The sequence below is a fragment of the Carcharhinus amblyrhynchos genome, chromosome 1, assembly GCF_965287045.1.
Source record: "Carcharhinus amblyrhynchos chromosome 1, sCarAmb.v2.hapA, whole genome shotgun sequence".
In the NCBI taxonomy this organism is placed as follows: Eukaryota; Metazoa; Chordata; class Chondrichthyes; order Carcharhiniformes; family Carcharhinidae; genus Carcharhinus; species Carcharhinus amblyrhynchos.
The window spans coordinates 76,925,861-76,944,420 of record NC_137324.1 but is presented as its reverse complement, the minus strand read 5'-3'; the positions used below and the strand labels follow the sequence as shown (position 1 = coordinate 76,944,420).

General features: G+C 41.4%; 1 protein-coding gene across 1 annotated transcript in view; it reads right to left on the bottom strand.

Annotated features, from left to right (window-relative positions):
• The window catches only part of dlc1 (DLC1 Rho GTPase activating protein), a 442,424-nt gene that overhangs the window by 294,631 nt on the left and 129,233 nt on the right, over window positions 1-18,560 (bottom strand). The window contains exon 3 of the mRNA XM_080187161.1: window positions 18,245-18,376. Within this exon, the coding sequence (XP_080043287.1) occupies window positions 18,245-18,376 (132 nt within the window). The remainder of the gene's footprint in view (window positions 1-18,244; window positions 18,377-18,560) is intronic.

The window sequence follows — 18,560 nt, the reverse complement described above, 5'->3', positions numbered from 1 at the left end:
GGTCCCGGGCGCTATGAGGCAACAGTGCTAACCACTGTGCCAGCCCCTGTTTCAGTTGAGAGTAATCAATTCTGCAAATCAAAATGATGCAGCCATTTCTAAAAAAACGCACCATAAATTGTCTCTGTAGATTACAGACAGAGAGGCAACACAACAGAACATTGGGATCTTTACTATCCGAATCACTAAGAGTTTTCTCTTCCATCCAGTTGGTGCAAACAATGATTGTAATTTATTACTTATCATTTTTTTAAACTATTCTGAGCATTTTTCCTTGATGAAAACTTGTGCTCCGCTTGGATGCAGCTTTTTAAAGAGGCTGCTTTCACTAAGATTAAAGATGTTCCCAGGCTTGTAACAAGAGGAGAGTTCAGGAATGTTATCACACACTCAGTTGTCAGCACTTTTTGTAGGAAGAGAATTTGCCTCCCTATGTCTTTCTTTTATTCGTTTTAGGGATGTGGGTGTCAGTGGCTAGGCCAGCATTTTTTGTTCTTCTTGAACCACCGCTGTCCCTGAGGTGTAGGTACACCTGCAGTGCTGTTAGAAATGGAATTCCAGGAGTTTGACACAGCAACAGTGAAGGAATGGCAATATATTTCCAAGTCAAGTTGTGGGGGGCTTGGACAGGAACCTTCATCTGGTGATGTCCCCAGGTTCCTGCTGCCCTTGTCTTTCTGGACCTGAATTGATATGCTTTGTGCTTTTTAAATAGCTGCTTCATGTGACAGGGACATGACAGTTTCCAAATTCTTCAGCAAATTCATTGCTAGTTCCAAGATGAGGTTCAAGGGATGGTAACTGCCCTGTTTTGGTTTTGAAACAATTTGAAATCAAATTAAACAGCACATTTCACTAGTTATGACCCATTTGTTGTGGTAAATTAACTCAAAAAAGCCAATAGTTTGAATTTAGTGGTGCAAATTAAGCACCAGTCTTCTTTAAGCTTATGAAGTTTATTTATTATTGTCGTGAGTAGGCTTACATTAACACCGCAATACTGTAAAAACTCCCCATTAATCACACTCCGGCATTTGCTTGGGTACACTGACGGAGAATTCAGTATGGCCAAAGCACCTAACCAGCGTGTCTTTCGGACTATGGGAGGAAACCCACGCAGACACAGGGAGAATGTGCAAACTCTGCACCGACAGTGACCCAAGCTGGGAATCGAACCAGGGTCCCTAGCTCTGTGAGGCAGCAGCAGTACTAACCACTGTGTCACCCTGCCACCCTGTGCATTTTCAACTGAAAATGAGGATTCTAATACAAAATAAGAAATTTGAAAGAAGAGGACTTGATTTTCTACAGTGTGAAAAAAATGCACCAAAATGGAATTGACAGAATGGTCAAAGTTCAGCTATTCAAAATAAACAGCAGATTCTATTTACTTGAGGTAAGTACTTCAAGACACAGAGAAAAGTTTGCATTTTCATCAATCGCTTGTGAATGGCAAAAACAATCCTGGTCAGCTAGTTTGATACAAGTAAAATGCTGCGGATACTCAGGAGGTCCGGCAGCATCTATGGAAAGAGAAACTGAGTTAACATTTCAAATCGAATATGAGACTTTTTATTTCAGTCAATTGTTTTCCTTCCCAATGTACAGTTGATGAGCAAGATTATTTTCCATTCGTTACTTTGCTGGTTTCCATTGGTTGGGACAGATTTTTTTTCTTCCACTCTGATAGTTGCAAGATGACTCACCCTAGGACAATGTTTTCAGTTTGGGAGGTTTTTCAGGTCTCTGCTGCTTCGATTATGGTATTCAAGTTTTCCACAGCACAGACTTCACGCCTGTCCCCACCCGCCCCAACTCACCCCCACCCAATTCCAGGGACACACCTAGTGTTTCAGCAAATTACCTGAGCTAATAACCGGGAGTATTTGGTCACACAGAGTGACAAAGAACAGTCCAACCTGACGTGACAGCTGCACAATGTCAAATATTTTACAACGTGGCTTAGACTTAGAATCTAGTGTCAGTTGCTCCATGAATATTCTGCTAAGCCGTTGCAATATAGCTTTTGCATGTACAGCTTGGGGGTTATTTTTGGAGTTAGTGCTGGCAGTGGAATCCCCTGCTGTTTGCCAGCACAAATGGGAAAAATAATTCAGGACCATGCTGCCCAAATTTTCAGACGCTTGCTGCCAGTATAATTTATTCTCTGTTATTAGCACTCGAACGGTGGCATGATGACACAGCGGATAGCACTGCTGCTTTACAGTGCTATGGACCCAGTTTCGATTCCTGGCTTGCGTCACTGTCTGTATGGAATTTGCATATTCTCCCCGTGTCTGTGTGGGTTTCCTCCAGGTGCTTCGGTTTCCTCCCACAGTCCAAAGATTAGGTCGATTGGCCATGGTAAATTGACCCTAGCATTGGAGGGGGGCGGTGGGGGTAGAGATTAGCAGAGTAAATATGTGGGGTTATGGGGATAGGGCCTGGGTGGGATTGTGGTCGGTGCAGACTTGATGGGTGGAATGGCTGCCTGCTGCACTGTAGGGGTTCTATAAATTCTATGACTGGAGAATTAGCCCTTTTTATCTCTTCACTAATTTACCCCATCTGATAATAAATTACTTGGTTTCTTAAATTCTGGGAAGAATGTTCTCCATGCAAGCACTCTCTAAGGTTGAAGAGAAAATATTATTCCAGTCCCCAATCCCTAAGTGTGCACAATGAATCCACAATAGTAGATCCTGCAGGAAACTGGCCAGCTAGCAGTAAGTAGCGGTGGCGGTAGGGATGTATGTGTGGAGCGCGTGTGGGGACATTACAACCACTGAGGGGTCTGGGCCAGCATGCCATATGGCAGCTGGGTTCTAGCATTAAGAGTAAGTTGGTCACAGCCCCACTGCTCTCACCCAGGGTGGGCTTGTTGGAGGTGTGGAGGTCAGTGTGGGTTTTTATAATAGTTACCCAGAAAGTAGAAGAGGTTTCAGTTCTTCTAACTTTTTTCTGTATAGCCAGTGGTGTAACCAGGATGGAACCATCTGGAGTTTACGATTTAAATCTTCAGATGGTTCCCAGGTGTCCAGGTGAAGTTGGTGAGGTTACTGAACTTCATTTAATCTCAGCATAGTTGCTGAGGTCTGCCCATGGTAGATACCGGGTGAATTAGCATGGCAAGTGTTAGGGCAAATGGTGGTAGATAAGGGAATGGGTTGGCTTGACAACTGGCAGCCAATTATAAAAGTCGAGTTTGCAGAGCCAGGAATTCTTCCATCTCTAGGCAGCTGACCTGCTCCATTTTCAATCTTAGGGTTGTTGAGGTGGCATTGACTGCCTGGGTTTTTATAATATTACCCAGGCATTGACTGATCTCATTCTGATAGGGTTTCTTGTTTTCTGTGTTGAAGAGCCTCTCTTTCCTCATGCTTATCTCTACCAATATCATTTCTCTAGAAGCTTCTGAAACATATGGTGTTTTGGTTACAACTGAATCTGCAAATTCTACTTCTGCTGTCATTTGAAGCTTCTAACATAATTCTCTTTTATTCATACACAATTTTTGTGCTTCGGCGTGTATAGCTGCAGTTAAATTCTTTCTACTTCCTCCCACATGGAACACCAGACAGGAGTACGAATCCTGCTTGTAATTGGTCTACATAAAACGTTTGATTCAATTTTACAGAGAATGCCACCAGGACTAAGATGACTAAACCATGAGGGCAGGTTGCATAGTCAGTGCATGTACTCCCTTGAGTACAGATATTTAGAGGTGACCTAACTGCGGTGCCATTAATTATGAAATTAATTGTAGATTAGACAATCCACTGACTCCAGTTGTGCTTGACCTGTTTGATGCCACCCTCCGTCCAATGCTGCTTTGATGCTAAGAGCAGTCACGTGTAAAAATATTACAGTCCTCAATGGATCAATGAAATACATACTTTATTTTTATATTTTTAACAAGCAGTGCTGAGACCTTAACCTATGAGTTGCTGAAAGTAAGCAAATCTTTTTCATGTGTCTACTTCTTTGCACGACTGGTTGCAAAGATACAGTCAGGTCAAAGTTTATTGCTTAATCTCCCGAATGGCTGGAAAACTGTTTTTTTTTAAATAACTCATCTTTAAGCACCACATGTTAGCAATGTGAATCCCAATTTCAGAGTGGAATACAGAGTAATGGTAGCTGACTATAGCATGGAGGACTACATTCTCAAACTGAAAATGAAATAAATGAAGCAAAATAGAGGAAAAACCTAAGGAAAGGTAAGGGAGAACAAGTATTGGAAGAAGCGGTAAGAGATTTATTTCGAATTTTCAACCATAGAATCATTCGGCGTAGAAGAGGCCCTTTGGCCCATCAAATCCACACTGGCACATTAGAAACACCTGAACTCCCAACTCATCCCATCTGTCAGCCTATACGCCTTGAGTGTTATGATGTGCCAAATGCTTATCCACATACTTTTTAAAGGATATGAGGCAACCCTCTACCACTCTCCCAGGCAGCAAATTCCAGACCATCAGCATCCTCTGGGTAAAAATGTTTTTCCTCACATCCTCCCCTAAACCTCCTGCCCCTCATTGACAGAGCATCTTAGCCAGGCCCACCTTGCCACCTCACCTATTTAGCACACCAATGCCCCTTAACCTATGTATCTGGACACTAAGAGGCAATTAATCATGGCCAATGCACCTAACCTACATATCTTTGGACTCTGGGAGGAAACCGGAGCATCTGGAGCAAACCCAAGCAGACATAGGGAGAATGTGCAAATCCCACATAGTTACGCAAGGCAAGAATCAAATCCGGTCCTTGGTGCTTGTGAGGCATCCGTGCTAACCACTGTACCACAACGTTGCCCGCAAACGATGTTGTTTTTGTGAAAAATAAAGCTTTGCAGAATAAAGGTATGAAGCTACCAGCATATTGTTTATAATGCAGGCCCACTCTTGCACCCTAACCAGGTGCAGATGACATAAATCAACTTTGCAACTGCAGCTGCTAGCGCCTATTTTTAGTGACTACGTCTACATCACAGAATTGCAGTTTTCAACACTCAGTAGGATGCATACCTCATCCATGCTGTATTAACTCAATGTTATTACAATTATTTAACTCCTCTTTGAGGCTTTTCCCTGCCAGATTGATGTCCTGTAACTACAAAACTGATTTTTAAAAAATCTATTAAGAACTACCGTCACACTGAGGAAGCTTCAGGCTAATCCACAGTCAACAAACTGCTCTGAAAACTCTGCTTGAATTTTGTCGGCAGTAACAAACTGTAGCACAGCAGCTGAGACAATCCAGAACACGCTAAACCAATTAACATTTGAAGGAAAAGTCAATTTGCCCCATCTGGCAATGCCAATAGATTCTTTAAACAAATTGTAGCATCCATACCTTCTCCAGTAATGAATCCTTTCTTTCTTGGGCCACATAGCCCATACCAGATTTCATTGAAATCCAACCATTAGTTTTTGAGTCAGTGGGTGTTTTGCCGCCTCACTCGTCCCAATATCATAAAATCCTGCCTGAGGTGAACAGACCATTCCATGGTCCACCCTGCGCCCCGATTCCTGTGGCGGGTGGGATGGTAAAATTCTGGCCACATTGTTGACAAATCAACAAATGGTCTAACAAACAGATGAAAACATTGACTCCACCCATCTTCAGTAATTAAAGTTTCAGAACTTTGTGTATCTCGGGTGGCATAGTGGCACAGTGGACAGCACTGCTGCCTCACAGTGCCAGGGACCCGGGTTTGATTCCCGGCTTGGCCACTGTCTGTGTGAAGTTTGCACATTGTCTGCATGGGTTTCCTGCAGGTTCTCCGGTTTCCACCTACAGTCTGAAAGATGTGCTGATTAGGTGCATTGACCGGACAGGCGTCAGAGTGTGGTGACTAGGGGAATTTCACAGTAACTTCATTGCAGTGTAAATGTGAAGCTTACTTGTGACTAATAAATAAACTTAAAACTTACTCTATATTTAGTGCTAAGAAAAATAAAATATTATACTTGCAAGTCAAACACCAGCAAAAGGTAGACTTCCAAGCCATCTACAGAGGACAAAATTAGCCTTCTGAGTAAATACATTACAGCTCTTTCTGCAGCTAATCATAGTGTTGGAATTTTATTAATTGTATAGGAAAGCTAGTGAGTGTTGCCTATGAGCAGTGTAATTAATACTTCAACATAGTTTTGAACAAAAAGATTTATGTCTTTTCAAAATTTAATACCGTCATAATGTCCCTGTAAATGTCACCACATGCACTTAATGTTAGCATCACTTCACACATTTTGATCTTGGCAGATTCTGGGACCTTGTCTGCTTTTCTTGGATAAGGTTAACAACAATTCTTGTGCTGGAGCACAGTGTTTGGGAACAACCAGTCATTTCAGACCATTAATGTCATTATCCTTGTACAGACAGCATATTTTTCTTCACTTTTTAATAAAGATCTATACATCAAATATAAAAAATGTCCTGCCTGAGTTTTGGATTTTAAATGTCGAGTACAATGAAATAGACGTTGACTATTCAGTGATTGCCACTCTATTTTTAAGAAACACAATAAACATAAAAGAGAACATTTATTTTTCAGTTTTATTCTCTCTTCCTGTTCTGAAGCATTGACATGTACAGGATTTAAAAGGTCCAATTTAGTTAATCCTGATCACTGCAGTGTTTAAAAACAAAACACACAGGATTAGCATTTGCAAATTGGGGCATCTACGTTTTGCTAAACATGCTCATGTGTTGCACCAACACAAAAATAATGGGCTTGACCTTGCAGAACTGTTAAAAGGGAAGCCCATGCATGGCTGCGTAACCTGTAAGGCAGAGTCATGTGTGTTGGCTGAGATTTGAGGATTCTTCTTTGGGCCGCATGGTTTGCAAGTTTTGGGGTCACTTTTGCGTGGGCATTCTGAGCCACATACTGCATCATGTTACCCTGGATCTGCTCAGAACCCTGAATGGCACAGGGCACCCTGCAATTACTCATCGTTGCTGGATCTACCTCAGTGCAAACAAGACAGTTAGATGCCATGGCTGGAATTGTGACAATGCGTCACAAGGATGGATGGATGTGTTGGCTAATGAATGGCTATGTGATGAAACCTCCAGGATTACATAAAGTAAAGCAATCAAAGTACTAAGATTAGTTTCTACAGCGATAGATTTTCAAAATGAGAGAAGTCAGACCACTTTAGGGTTAATATCAACACTCTGGGCCCGATCTTACCATCATGTTGTGCCTATTTTCAGATGCAGAAACTTGGTAAAGTTGGGGGTGAGGTGAGTACTGCGGTCCGTGCCCACCTCTGTACCGGTTCCCCCTTTGTCAAGGCCCAATAATGGACACAATCGGGACTACGCCTGAAACGGGTGCGACAGCCATTTAAATGTATTTGCACACATTTAAATTGACTTAATGGGCTGCAAGCCCAACTTTACTGGCACTTCCCCGTTTACCACTGAGTTCACCCATCCAGAAGGGGGAGGAAGGTGGGGGGGTGGTGAGGGTAAGGGATGGAGGGAGAAGACGGATCCGCTACCACTCTGCCTGAGATCAGTGGGGGGGGGGGTTCGCTGCCACTCTGCACTGCACTGGCACAAATACGGGACAATCCACTAAAATGTGAATAGTTGGTTACCCCAGCTCGGCCACTTCTCTGCACTATAAGTTTGGGGTTGCCAACCCTCCAGAATTGGCCTGGAGTCTCCAGGGATTGAAGATCAATCTCCAAGTCACAGTTCTGTGTGACCCTAGAAAAAACTCATTGGGACATTATAAAAGATTGTGGGGAGGATCTTCCAGTCCTACAGAAAGCACGCTGTGCTGGCGGTGGGAAATCCTGTCCCATTTCTTTGAACATTTCTCTTTATTATATATGAAAATATTGAAAATTTTAAAAAAGTGATTTGGTTGACAGTCAAGTATCATCCAATTGAATAATCTTTTTGCTTGTCAATTGGCAGTAGATGGTGTGTCACAAGGATGGATGTGTTGGTTGATGAATGACTGGAGAATGGGGAAAGTCGTGGTGAAATCTCCAGGAATACATTTAATCACAGTTGGCAACCCCATGTGAGGCTGCTGCTCCTTTGATTTCCTGCCTTCTCTCTTGTACAAGACAGAACAAAGCCCCATCATAGCTGCCGCATTGTGCCCAGTAGTCATCTCCTGCCTCTTGGCATCATTCAGTGCCACTAATTGAGCAGTGAACTGAGCACTGGTCCAAGAAGGCATCAGCAGTTGCAGAGAGTCACATGAGTGTAGTAGATGTGGCCGGGTTTGCATTCTGAAAGCTGTGGAGTTCCTGATGGTAGATGAAAATCTCAGCTATGATTTGGAGATTAATCCCTTACTCATAACATGGGGATGGAGAAGTGGCATGTGAGTTATCACTGGGAAACACTCATCTGCTTCCCAATGGCTGGTTAAGACTGGCATGCTGATAGACAGCTGAAAGCACATTGCTAACTTGCTTCTCAGCCACACTTGACACATTGCCATCTTACACCACGCTAAGTATGACAATGGAACGGAAGCAATTTTAACAACCAGAACCTATATTCATATAACCTGTCCCAATAAAGCATAAAACAACAGCATCATTTAAAAGGAAGAGGGAAAGAAAACCAGAAGTAAGAGAAGCTACTCATAACACAAGACATTTGGAATTGATCTGTTGGCTTCTTCAACAACTTCTGTGACCGGGGCAAGGCTGACAGCCACAAATCTGCCTTAACCATTACTTTGCTAGGGAGCCCCGAACTGGGACAGTCATATTTTCTGTTTTCTCACACCAACCGTCCTTGCAAAGGTCCGTGACTAGAATAACTGTTAGACAAATATTGTCTAAATATGCCAATAAAGCCATCAAATACACTTTGAAAAAAGTCACAAACAAAAACAGAAAAAGCTGGAAAATCTCAGCATCTGTGGGGAGAGAATAGAGCCAACGTTTGGACGATTCTTCATCAGAGCTCTGCTCATTTCTGGTGCTGAAGTGATAGTGCCGGAAAGCACGCTCAGGCCCAGTGTTACTCAGCACAGATCATGCTAATCAGACACCACTTAAATCTCCTGGCCTGCTACACTACAAAATCAGCGAATGGGTGTATCACCCCCAAACACTTGAAATGCCATTGCATACAAGGTTAAGGACCAAATGCTGAAAAATGGGATTAGAATAGATAGGTGTTTGGTGCTGCCCCTTTCTGTGCTGTAAAACTAATAACTCTATGACTTATCAGTTTACTTACAATAAGCGAAAACTGGTATTTTCTCCTTTGGTGGTCTGTTGATTTTTTTTGCTTCTAGTTCATAATCAGTTTCATGAGCGTGTTTGTTTTTGGGTTATAATAAAAGTAAAACATTTCAAAAGGTAGCGATTGTTGCACAGACTGGAGGATTGTTGATGGGATGATCTTTCAGATTTTCATTGTGATATGAGTTGGGTGCCAATAGGTGTCATGAACCTTGAACAGCTGAGTATTATTTCAGGCATCAGGCTCTTTATTAGGTACCAGCTGGTGAGTAATTGTTGACCTTAATCTCAGCATACATTGTTTGAGGAATCCGATTAAGCTGACCACCCAAGCCGTCAGTAACAGTTTATCTTTGGCATGTAATCTCTTCTAAAGTGGACTCAAGTTTTTAATCTGCTGCTTATCACAACTGCTTGTTCTACTAATGCTGACAACACCTTAAAATGTCCACTTTGTGACACAGGCATTGTCTGTTCTATTTGGTAATGCTTTGTGGTGTATAATTACTTGTGTAGGGGCACAGGGACATAATCTGAAGCTTACCTTTTCCATGAACCTTACAAATGTTGTGAAATGCATTCTCTAGCTCAATCTACTGGCGAGGTCTTCCAGGCTTGATAAAGGTGATCCCTGGTCCTGGAATGTAAATTGCCATTGATTTGGGCAGGACCAGAAGATCCCCCAACAGCCGACGGTGAGCTTGCCTATGCGGCAGGAAAACCACCACAGGGGAGCTGGAGAATTCTGCCAAAGTTTTGAAGCATTTTATTGTCTATTTAGATGACAGACCTATATGTTGTAATTTTAATTACAGGTTATGTTCAGTTGTCCCTGGCTAATACAACTTCTTGGATCAAAAGCTGAATAACAAGTGAATTGCCTTATCATAGCCTTATACAAGAGTGTAAAATTTTCTATTTATCAGGTACTGGAATCCCTATAACCATGTGCATTAATCATGGCCAATCCACCTAACCCACACATCTTTGGACTGTGGGAGGAAGCCCACACAGATATGGGGGGAATATGCAAACAGACAGGGACCCAAGGCCGGAATCCCTCACACCATGACTGTGCCACTGTGCCACCACAGTAACCTAGCCTAGTTTAACACTGGAAGAAGTGATAGGCATGCAGCTCAAAATTCTTCTCACTTTCCAGCAATGAATTTTAACTTTGGCACATTAATCAGTTAGCTATCCTGTCTTGTTTTCTGGATAAGAATCAATAACCTCATAATAGCCCATATGCTCTGAAACTTGAAATATCTAGGCTTTAGGAACTAGAGCAACTGTCTCAATGAAGATAAAATGTTTCCACATACTAAACACACCAGATTGTTAAACTAGTCAAAACTGAGCAAAATCTTCTGATCGGAGAGTTGGGGAGGGATAATGGAAATCAAATTGATTTTTAATTAATTTTAAAAAGCCAGTGTTACCACATTGAAATAAATTGATGTAAAGCATCAACAGCAATCCAAACTCCTTAGTAATTGTGCTGTTTGTCCTGCAATGAATCTCCTATCTGTTGCATTACAGTTCCTTTTCTCCCCAATGCCTGCTCTGGTGTTGAAGGTAGCCTGCTATTTTGAAACATGGTTTCACAGGTACTATTGCTCTTCCAATAACTCTTGCAATTAACGGTCATCCCATTAGCTATGGGATTCTGGAGCGTGTGCGTGAGTAAAGGTGGCCATCACATTGTTGTCCAACTGTCCTTACTTCACAATGGAAGCCACTGAATAGCCACTAAGAGTGGAAATCGTGGCTGATTTTCCTGTTCCTTGGACCAGGGCACTGAGGTCAATTTCTAAATTTACCTATGTTGTTGCACCTGAAATCAGCTGAAATAACTGAGAGCAAAACCTGAGACAAGGACTTTCAACTGGACTTACTTTGTCTAGTTTTCTCATTACTATATACTGCTGACATTTGCCAGGGACAACTCCCATTCTGCCTAGTTTAAAAAGATTGAAAACAAATATGGAACAAATTAGTCAACGATTACTTTTGAAGAGCTTAGCTTATTTTATGACAAAACATTTAAGTTTTATATTACTTAAAAGTTGGCTGAATTTGGATTCAAGTTCATTAACTTTGACAAGAGACTCAGTTTAGCAAGATAAATCAAAACCCGATCCCTAGAGATTGTCAGAATGGTGAACTATTAGATTATATAGAGTCATTTCTACTCTGTCACCAATTGAATGCATAATTTATTACCACAATTCTACTTGTGATTAGCTATGTAGCCTATCAGAAATTGGCTCATAAACTGTTACTGATTGGATACACTCATTTCTACACTGTCACTGATTGGAAACTGTATGAAAAGGGATTGATGGATTGGCCACAAGTCCAGAGTGATGTTTATTCTGTGAAAACACGATGGATATGTTCCAGTGACTGTGCTAAGTTAAAGAGAATTATTTAAACAGGAAAACTGGCCTCTTGTTGGCTATTCAGTGGCTTCCATTGTGAAGTGAGGACAGTTGGACAACAAATATGATGGCCATCTTTACTCATGCACACTGAACAAATGAACTTACACTGATTTAGAACAACTTGCATTGAAATAGTACAATTAATCACAGCAAACTGTTTGAGATCAGACAGGTAACCTTAGCAAGCTGGGAAGAAATCCTTATATGACTAAATCAATGCAGAACAACTTGGGGACATTCTAACCAAATCGACAATCATCCATCCACCCAACTAACCAATCCACACCCAGAAGAGATTTGTGCTTGAACTCCTTTACAATCTGCATTCTGTACATTAATCCTGAAAAAAACCCACACAGTAGCACTCAAAGATAATATACAGAAGATATGTATCGAGGGGAAGAATCTCGGTGAGCCATGCAGAAAGATTTCAGTCAAAGATCACGCTTAAGTGAGCTACAGTTTTCACAGATACAGATACCCCTCAGGTAATCTATTATTTTATTTTAAACTTGAAGAGTCCCAGAGAACCAAGTATGAAGATCTCGGTGAAAGATCATCCCTAAGCAACCCTCAGTGATCTCAGATTGACCACTGAGGAGTAACTGTTTAATTTAGTTGAAACTGTTTTGTTTAGAATTCTCAATAAAAGGGTTGGATTTAATGGAGATTGCGTCAATTATAATTCTTGATATCCAAACTTAAGAAAGCAAAATTATCTACACTACGCACCATATCAAATTGGATATCCACATTTCTACACTGTCACCAATAGGATAGACCTTTTCTATAATGTCACTGATTGGATATTATTATCATCTGATTTGAGACCAGTAACCTGTTTTCTCAAAAAGCAGAAACCTGCAGTCACTGTTGTTATTTACTGAAAGAATGAAGCCACAAGGAAACACATTTTTACAATACAGGAGGCAAAAAAAGCAAGAACCAAATTCTGGCTCGGTAGCCAAATATTCTCTAAAATCCATAATCAACATAATCATAGAATCCGACAGTGCAGAAGGAGGCCATTTGGCCCATCGAGTCTGCACCGACTACAATCCCACCCAGGCCCTATTGCTAAAACTCCATGCATTTATCCTAACTAGTCCCCCTGACACTAAGGGTCAATTTAGCAATCAACCTAACCCACACATCTTTGGACTGTGGGAGGAAATTGGAGTACCTGGAGGAAACCCATGCAGACGCAGGGAGAAAGTGCAAACTCCATACAGACAGTCACCCAAGGCTGGAATTGAACTTGGGTCCTGGTGCTGAGAGGCAGCAGTGTTAATGACTGTGTCACCGTAGCGGTTTCCTCTGGATACTCCTGTTTCTTCCCAAAGCCCAAAGATGTGCGGGTTAGGTTGATTTGCCATGCTAAATTGACCCTAATGTCAGGGGATTAGCAGGGGAATTGTGTGGGGTTGCGAGAATAGGGCCTAGGTGGGATTGTAGTTGGTATAAAATCGATGGGCCGAATGGTCTCCTTCTGTACTGTCGGGGTTCTATGAACATTAGTTAAACACAAATTAACAGGAAAATTGCAGTTGATGATAAACCATAAATAACACATTCAATAACAGATAAAATAAGATCTTAACAATTGACTCAGCAGTCCATTCAGTATACAAAGTCCTTCAAAACTCTGCTTTCCTCTTGAAGAATTTCAGCTCCTCTTCTGTACCAATTGATGACAACACAGAAACGAATCTATCCAATTAGAGGAATTCCACAAGCATGGTCTTCACAAAGAAATGAATGCACCTCCTCAACGCTTCTTATAGCAGTTTTGGCATAGAGCCACCAATGTTATCTATCAATAACAGAAACAGCTGCAGAAACTTGTTATTGTCAATTCTCAGCTTCAGGATCTTGTCTCTGTCACCTTCACCCTTTCAATACTGCACCACTGGGATCATCTTCATCTGACCTCTGATGGCCTTGTCTCCTTTCTGTGACATTTCAGCCAGGTTCAGTCTACCCAAACATTTGGTTCCCAATCTCAGTTTCAGCCATAGTTTCCTAGGAAACTGGAGGGGGGGGGGAGGGAGTCAGTTTCCTTTCTCAGTTTCCCTTTACAATTTTGTCTCACAAAATGCAAATTTTGAAACTACAGATTCCATCACAATAACCCATTTTCTACACTGTCATCAATTGATTAAATACACATATTTCTAAACAGTCAGTGGCTGGATACACATACTTCTAAAATATCGCCAATTGGATACATAATGTATTACCACGGGACTGTTTGGTGCCCACCTTATGGCACAGTGGCATTGTAGTTAGCACTGCTGCCTCATAGCACCAGGGATTCGTGTTCGATTCCCAGCTTGGGTCACTGTCTGTGTGGAGTTTGCACATTCTCCCTGTGTCTGCGTGGTTTTCCTCTGGGTGCTCTGGTTTGTGCAGGTTAGGTGAATTGGTCATGCTAAATTCTCCGTCTGTGTACCCGAACAGGCGCCGGAATGTGACGACTAGAGGATTTTCACAGTAACTTCATTGCAGTATGAATGTAAGCTACTTGTGGCACTAATAAGTAAACTTTACTATTCCATTTGTGATTAGATATACATCCAATCAGGAATTGCAATCAGCAGAATACTATTAGAAGACATTGTAAAAGCACAAAAACGCTGTCTAACATTTTGGCTCCAGTCGCAGTAAGCAGTGACTCTAACGGCAATACTCTGCTATTTTTTCAAAAACTGTTTCACTTGAATAGCACCAATACATGACTTATCAAAGAATGGATCTGTCGGGTAAATAAATGCATTCCTTGTCACAACAAAAACATAACTTCTCTGGAAAATCAATCCCCAAGTAAAATGAACAAGATTTTCTGCTCTCAATTCTCATTGGTAAAACACACCGTAAACTGGACAGACATTCCAGATTGTCACCTCTGTGTGGTCTGACCCAAGTCTGCTGGTGCAGAGCAGAGAGCAAATAATTCAAGACATTAGGAACAATGTGAAAGGTTAAATTAAATTACACAGCTGGCTACATCTGAATGCTTTTAATTCTTCCCCTTGTCAATGCAACCCTGGTAATGTGGTAATCAAAGTGTAATGGGGTCATTACTCATCTCTACAAACCCTGTTCATCACAAACCAAATCCTGCCAAGAGAAAGAGACACTAGCCTTTTCAGACTCATCCATGCCAAACCCTCCCTATAAGCTTCAGTTGCTGTAAATTTCAAAACTATAAATTCTAGTTGTGCACTCAGGCAGAAATGTGGTAATTCTTCACGGTTTATTTTCCAGGCCAGGCATGCTTATTCGATCTCTACTTTGTTGGACAGTTTTGTTTACTGCCTTTACTTGAGCTGTTTACATGCAACTCACTTTAGCACCAGTTATACTTTTTTTTTAATGTCATAGGTTTGCTCCTGTTCAAATCCATACCCTGCTGGATTGCAAACTGTGTCAGTTCAAAAACCAACAATTTTTGCCTTGTACTTCAAGCTGAAATTTCAGTGCAATCTTAATGGCTTTCCCATGTAACACCTATTCTGCCTCTGTCGCCTTGATGTTGAATCATTGCCACCCAACACTCCTAATGCACTAATGGGTTAGTTAACATCATTGGCCGAGCAAAGTGACAAGTTTGGTCCATGTAGGATTTATGACAATGTTTGGAGCATAGTTGGAAGGCTAAAATTGACATCAGAACCTTCTAGATTAGGAAAGACGAATATCAGCCAGAGTCCAGTTTGATGCCTCGGGACTCCTTCTATTTAGTGGATACTTGTGTGTATCAGGTAAAGATTGGCTTCGCTATCTTCCACTACGTGAAAGGTCAGGTGGAAATACAAGTTTGTTTAGCTACTGTAGGTCTGCTGGTGTGATTGAAGCCAAACCTTTGAAAAATACAACAGCTTCAGGACAGTAGAGGGGAGAGACAGACTTTTGGGGAAATAATTACTGATGCCCTCAGTCCACAGCAACAACTTGTACTTTAATAAATATGATAGAATTATTATTCAAGAATACATATTTCCCCCAAGTACAGGCTGCAGGCTTCACTCTAAACTCTCACGTACACAAGACTTAAACAACAGAGTAAAACCTAGAACGTGAAGAACATGAAAGCTAAGAGAGATAATATTTATTAAGATTCACATGAATTTCACGTATACCAAAAACAAAACCGTTAGAAAATCAGAACTGGAGTGAATCAGACAAATGGACCTTGGTGTACAATCTGATCTGCATGAATTCTTTTTCATTATTCATTTGTGGGACATGGGCATCTCTGGCTGGCCACTATTTATTGCCCATCTCTAGTTGAGACTCAACCACGTTGCTGTGGCTCTGGAGTCACATGTAGGCCAGACCAGGCAAGGGCAGCAGATTTCCTTCCTTCAAAGACAGAAGTGAACCAGATGGGTTTATCTGACAATGGTTTCATTTTTAATTCCAAATTTTTTTTATTGAATTCAAATTCCACCATCTGCTGTGGTGGAATTCGAAGCTGAGTTCCCAAAATATTAGCTGAATTTCTGGATTAATAGTCTAGTGATAATGCCACTAGGCCATCTCCTCCCCCTAAATATCCTGCAAAATTTGGGCGCTCGCGTGCTGTGAAGTAACAGTGCAAATAATAATAAGTGAAGTGAAAATAATAGTAAGGATAGGCAACAACGCTTCCTCCACAATCATCCTCAACACCGGTGCCCCACAAGGCTGTGTTCTCAACCCCCCTACTATACTCCTTATACATCTATAACTATGTAGCCAAATACCCCTCCAGCTCGATTTTCAAGTTTGCTGATGACACCACTGTTGAGAGTCGGATCTCAAACAATGATGAGACAGATTACCGGAATGAGCTAGAGAATCTGTTGAACTGGTGCAGCAACAATAATCTCTCCCTCAATGTCAACAAAATGAAGGAGATTGTCATCGACTTCAGGAAGCCTAGTGGAGAACACATCCCTGTCTACATCAACGGGGATGAAGTGGAAAGAGTTGAGATCTTCAAGTTTTTAGGTGTCCAGATCACCAACAACCTGTCCTGGTTCCCTCATGCTGATACTATGGTTAAGAAAGCCATTGGACTTCCAATGGAAGAAGGATGTACTTTAACTAAATGCAGTGTTTTATGGAAAAGTGGCACTTTTTTCCTTTTTTGTTTGCTTTCTTAAATTTGGAAGACTATTGTAGAGAATGACACACGGCTAATTATGTTCAGACAGACTATTAAGCCCATAGCCGGAATTCTCCGACCTCACCTGCGGCTGGGATTCTCCAGTCCCACTGCTGTGGATAAAGATATGACTGAATGCCAAATTCTCCATTCTCATTGGCAGTGGTGGTGGGCTGTACAATATCAGAGAATTCCATTCTATGTATCCCTGGGTTCTTTTTACTTAAATGGATGTCAATTAAGTAACTTAAACGCAGCATTCAAATTCATTGGAGGACAAAGCTGTCTGGAATAAATTGGATTTTGGAAAATAGCTATAGTGAGCATGTGCAGTGAAATTGCCAGCTTTTTTTTCAATGAATTGGTAAAATTGTTGAATGTAGAAACAGAATACTTCTTCTTTCAATTTTGTTCAATCAAAAAAAATCATAGTTAGTTTGCCTTGTGGACCAGAAAAATCTACATACCATTCATGCAACAAAATGCCACTATTTCAGTGGACGATTTGAATGCCAAAAACCAATGACTGTATTCTTGTGGTAGGCTTTGTGAGTTCTTGAAAGGTCACTGTGGCATCAAAGTTTAAGTTCATTTATTAGTGTCACAAGTAGGCTTACACGAATGCTGCGATGAAGTTACTGTGAAAGTCCCCTAGTTGCCATACTCCGGCACATGTTCAGGTGAGAGATAAGCATGGCCAATGCACCTAACCAGCACATTTTCGGACTGTGGGAGGAAACTGGAGCACCCAGAGGAAACCTACGCAGACAGGGGGAGAACGTGCCAAACTCTGCACAGACAGTGGCCCAAGCCAAGAATCGAACCTGATCCCTTGTGCTGCGAGGCAGCAGTGCTAACCACTGTGCCACCCAGTTGAGAAGATAATGATAATCTACTCTTCTTGCAGGACCCTGGTTCAAATGATCTACCATAGTTAAATCTTCCCTGTAAGCCTGAGCCTTCCCATGCCCTAGTCCTCTTTTATGCTTGATTAATTGACTCAACTTGAAAGAGCATCTGCTGGGAGTTATGTGCCATCAATGCCCTCTTGTTCTCCTGGTATTTTTATTGAGATGCACTAATCAGTGACCACACCAGATGCTCTCCTCTAATACTAACCATTCATTTAACTTACCTGAAACAGATCTGACTTAGAAAAAAATTGTGGTTTGATTCTGTGGCTGGGGATGATTGCATTATCAGTTACCCTAATAAGGTCTTGACAAGCAAAATGTAGTCTGTGCTTTCTACAAACATTAGGCCATTTTTTCTGCATTTTCTCACTGAAAATATCAGAGGAAAAAAGTTGGCACTGATAAAGTTACATTCTTGGCAAAACGATTACTATAATTTATAATCACCTGTCTGTTCTATGAATTATTTAGTTTGTTTAAATGTTTCAAACCTACCCCAGCCTTTGGTTTAGCCCCCGGACCTGCCATGGGGGATGTGGATCCAAGTGGTGAGTGCACAAGATGAACCTTCTGGTTTTGACTGATTGCAATCACATCTGCTCCATTCTCTGTATCAGACTCCAACTCCTGCCAATAGACCGTGGGAAACATCATAATGTTAACCCTTACAAAACAATAATAAAATAAAACAAGATTTGCAGTTATTTAATACCTTTCACAATTTCAGGATGTGCCAAAGCATTTTATAGCCAATGGAGTACTTTTGAAGTGTAGTCACTGTGTATTGTAACTCCTCAAAAATGAATTTGTC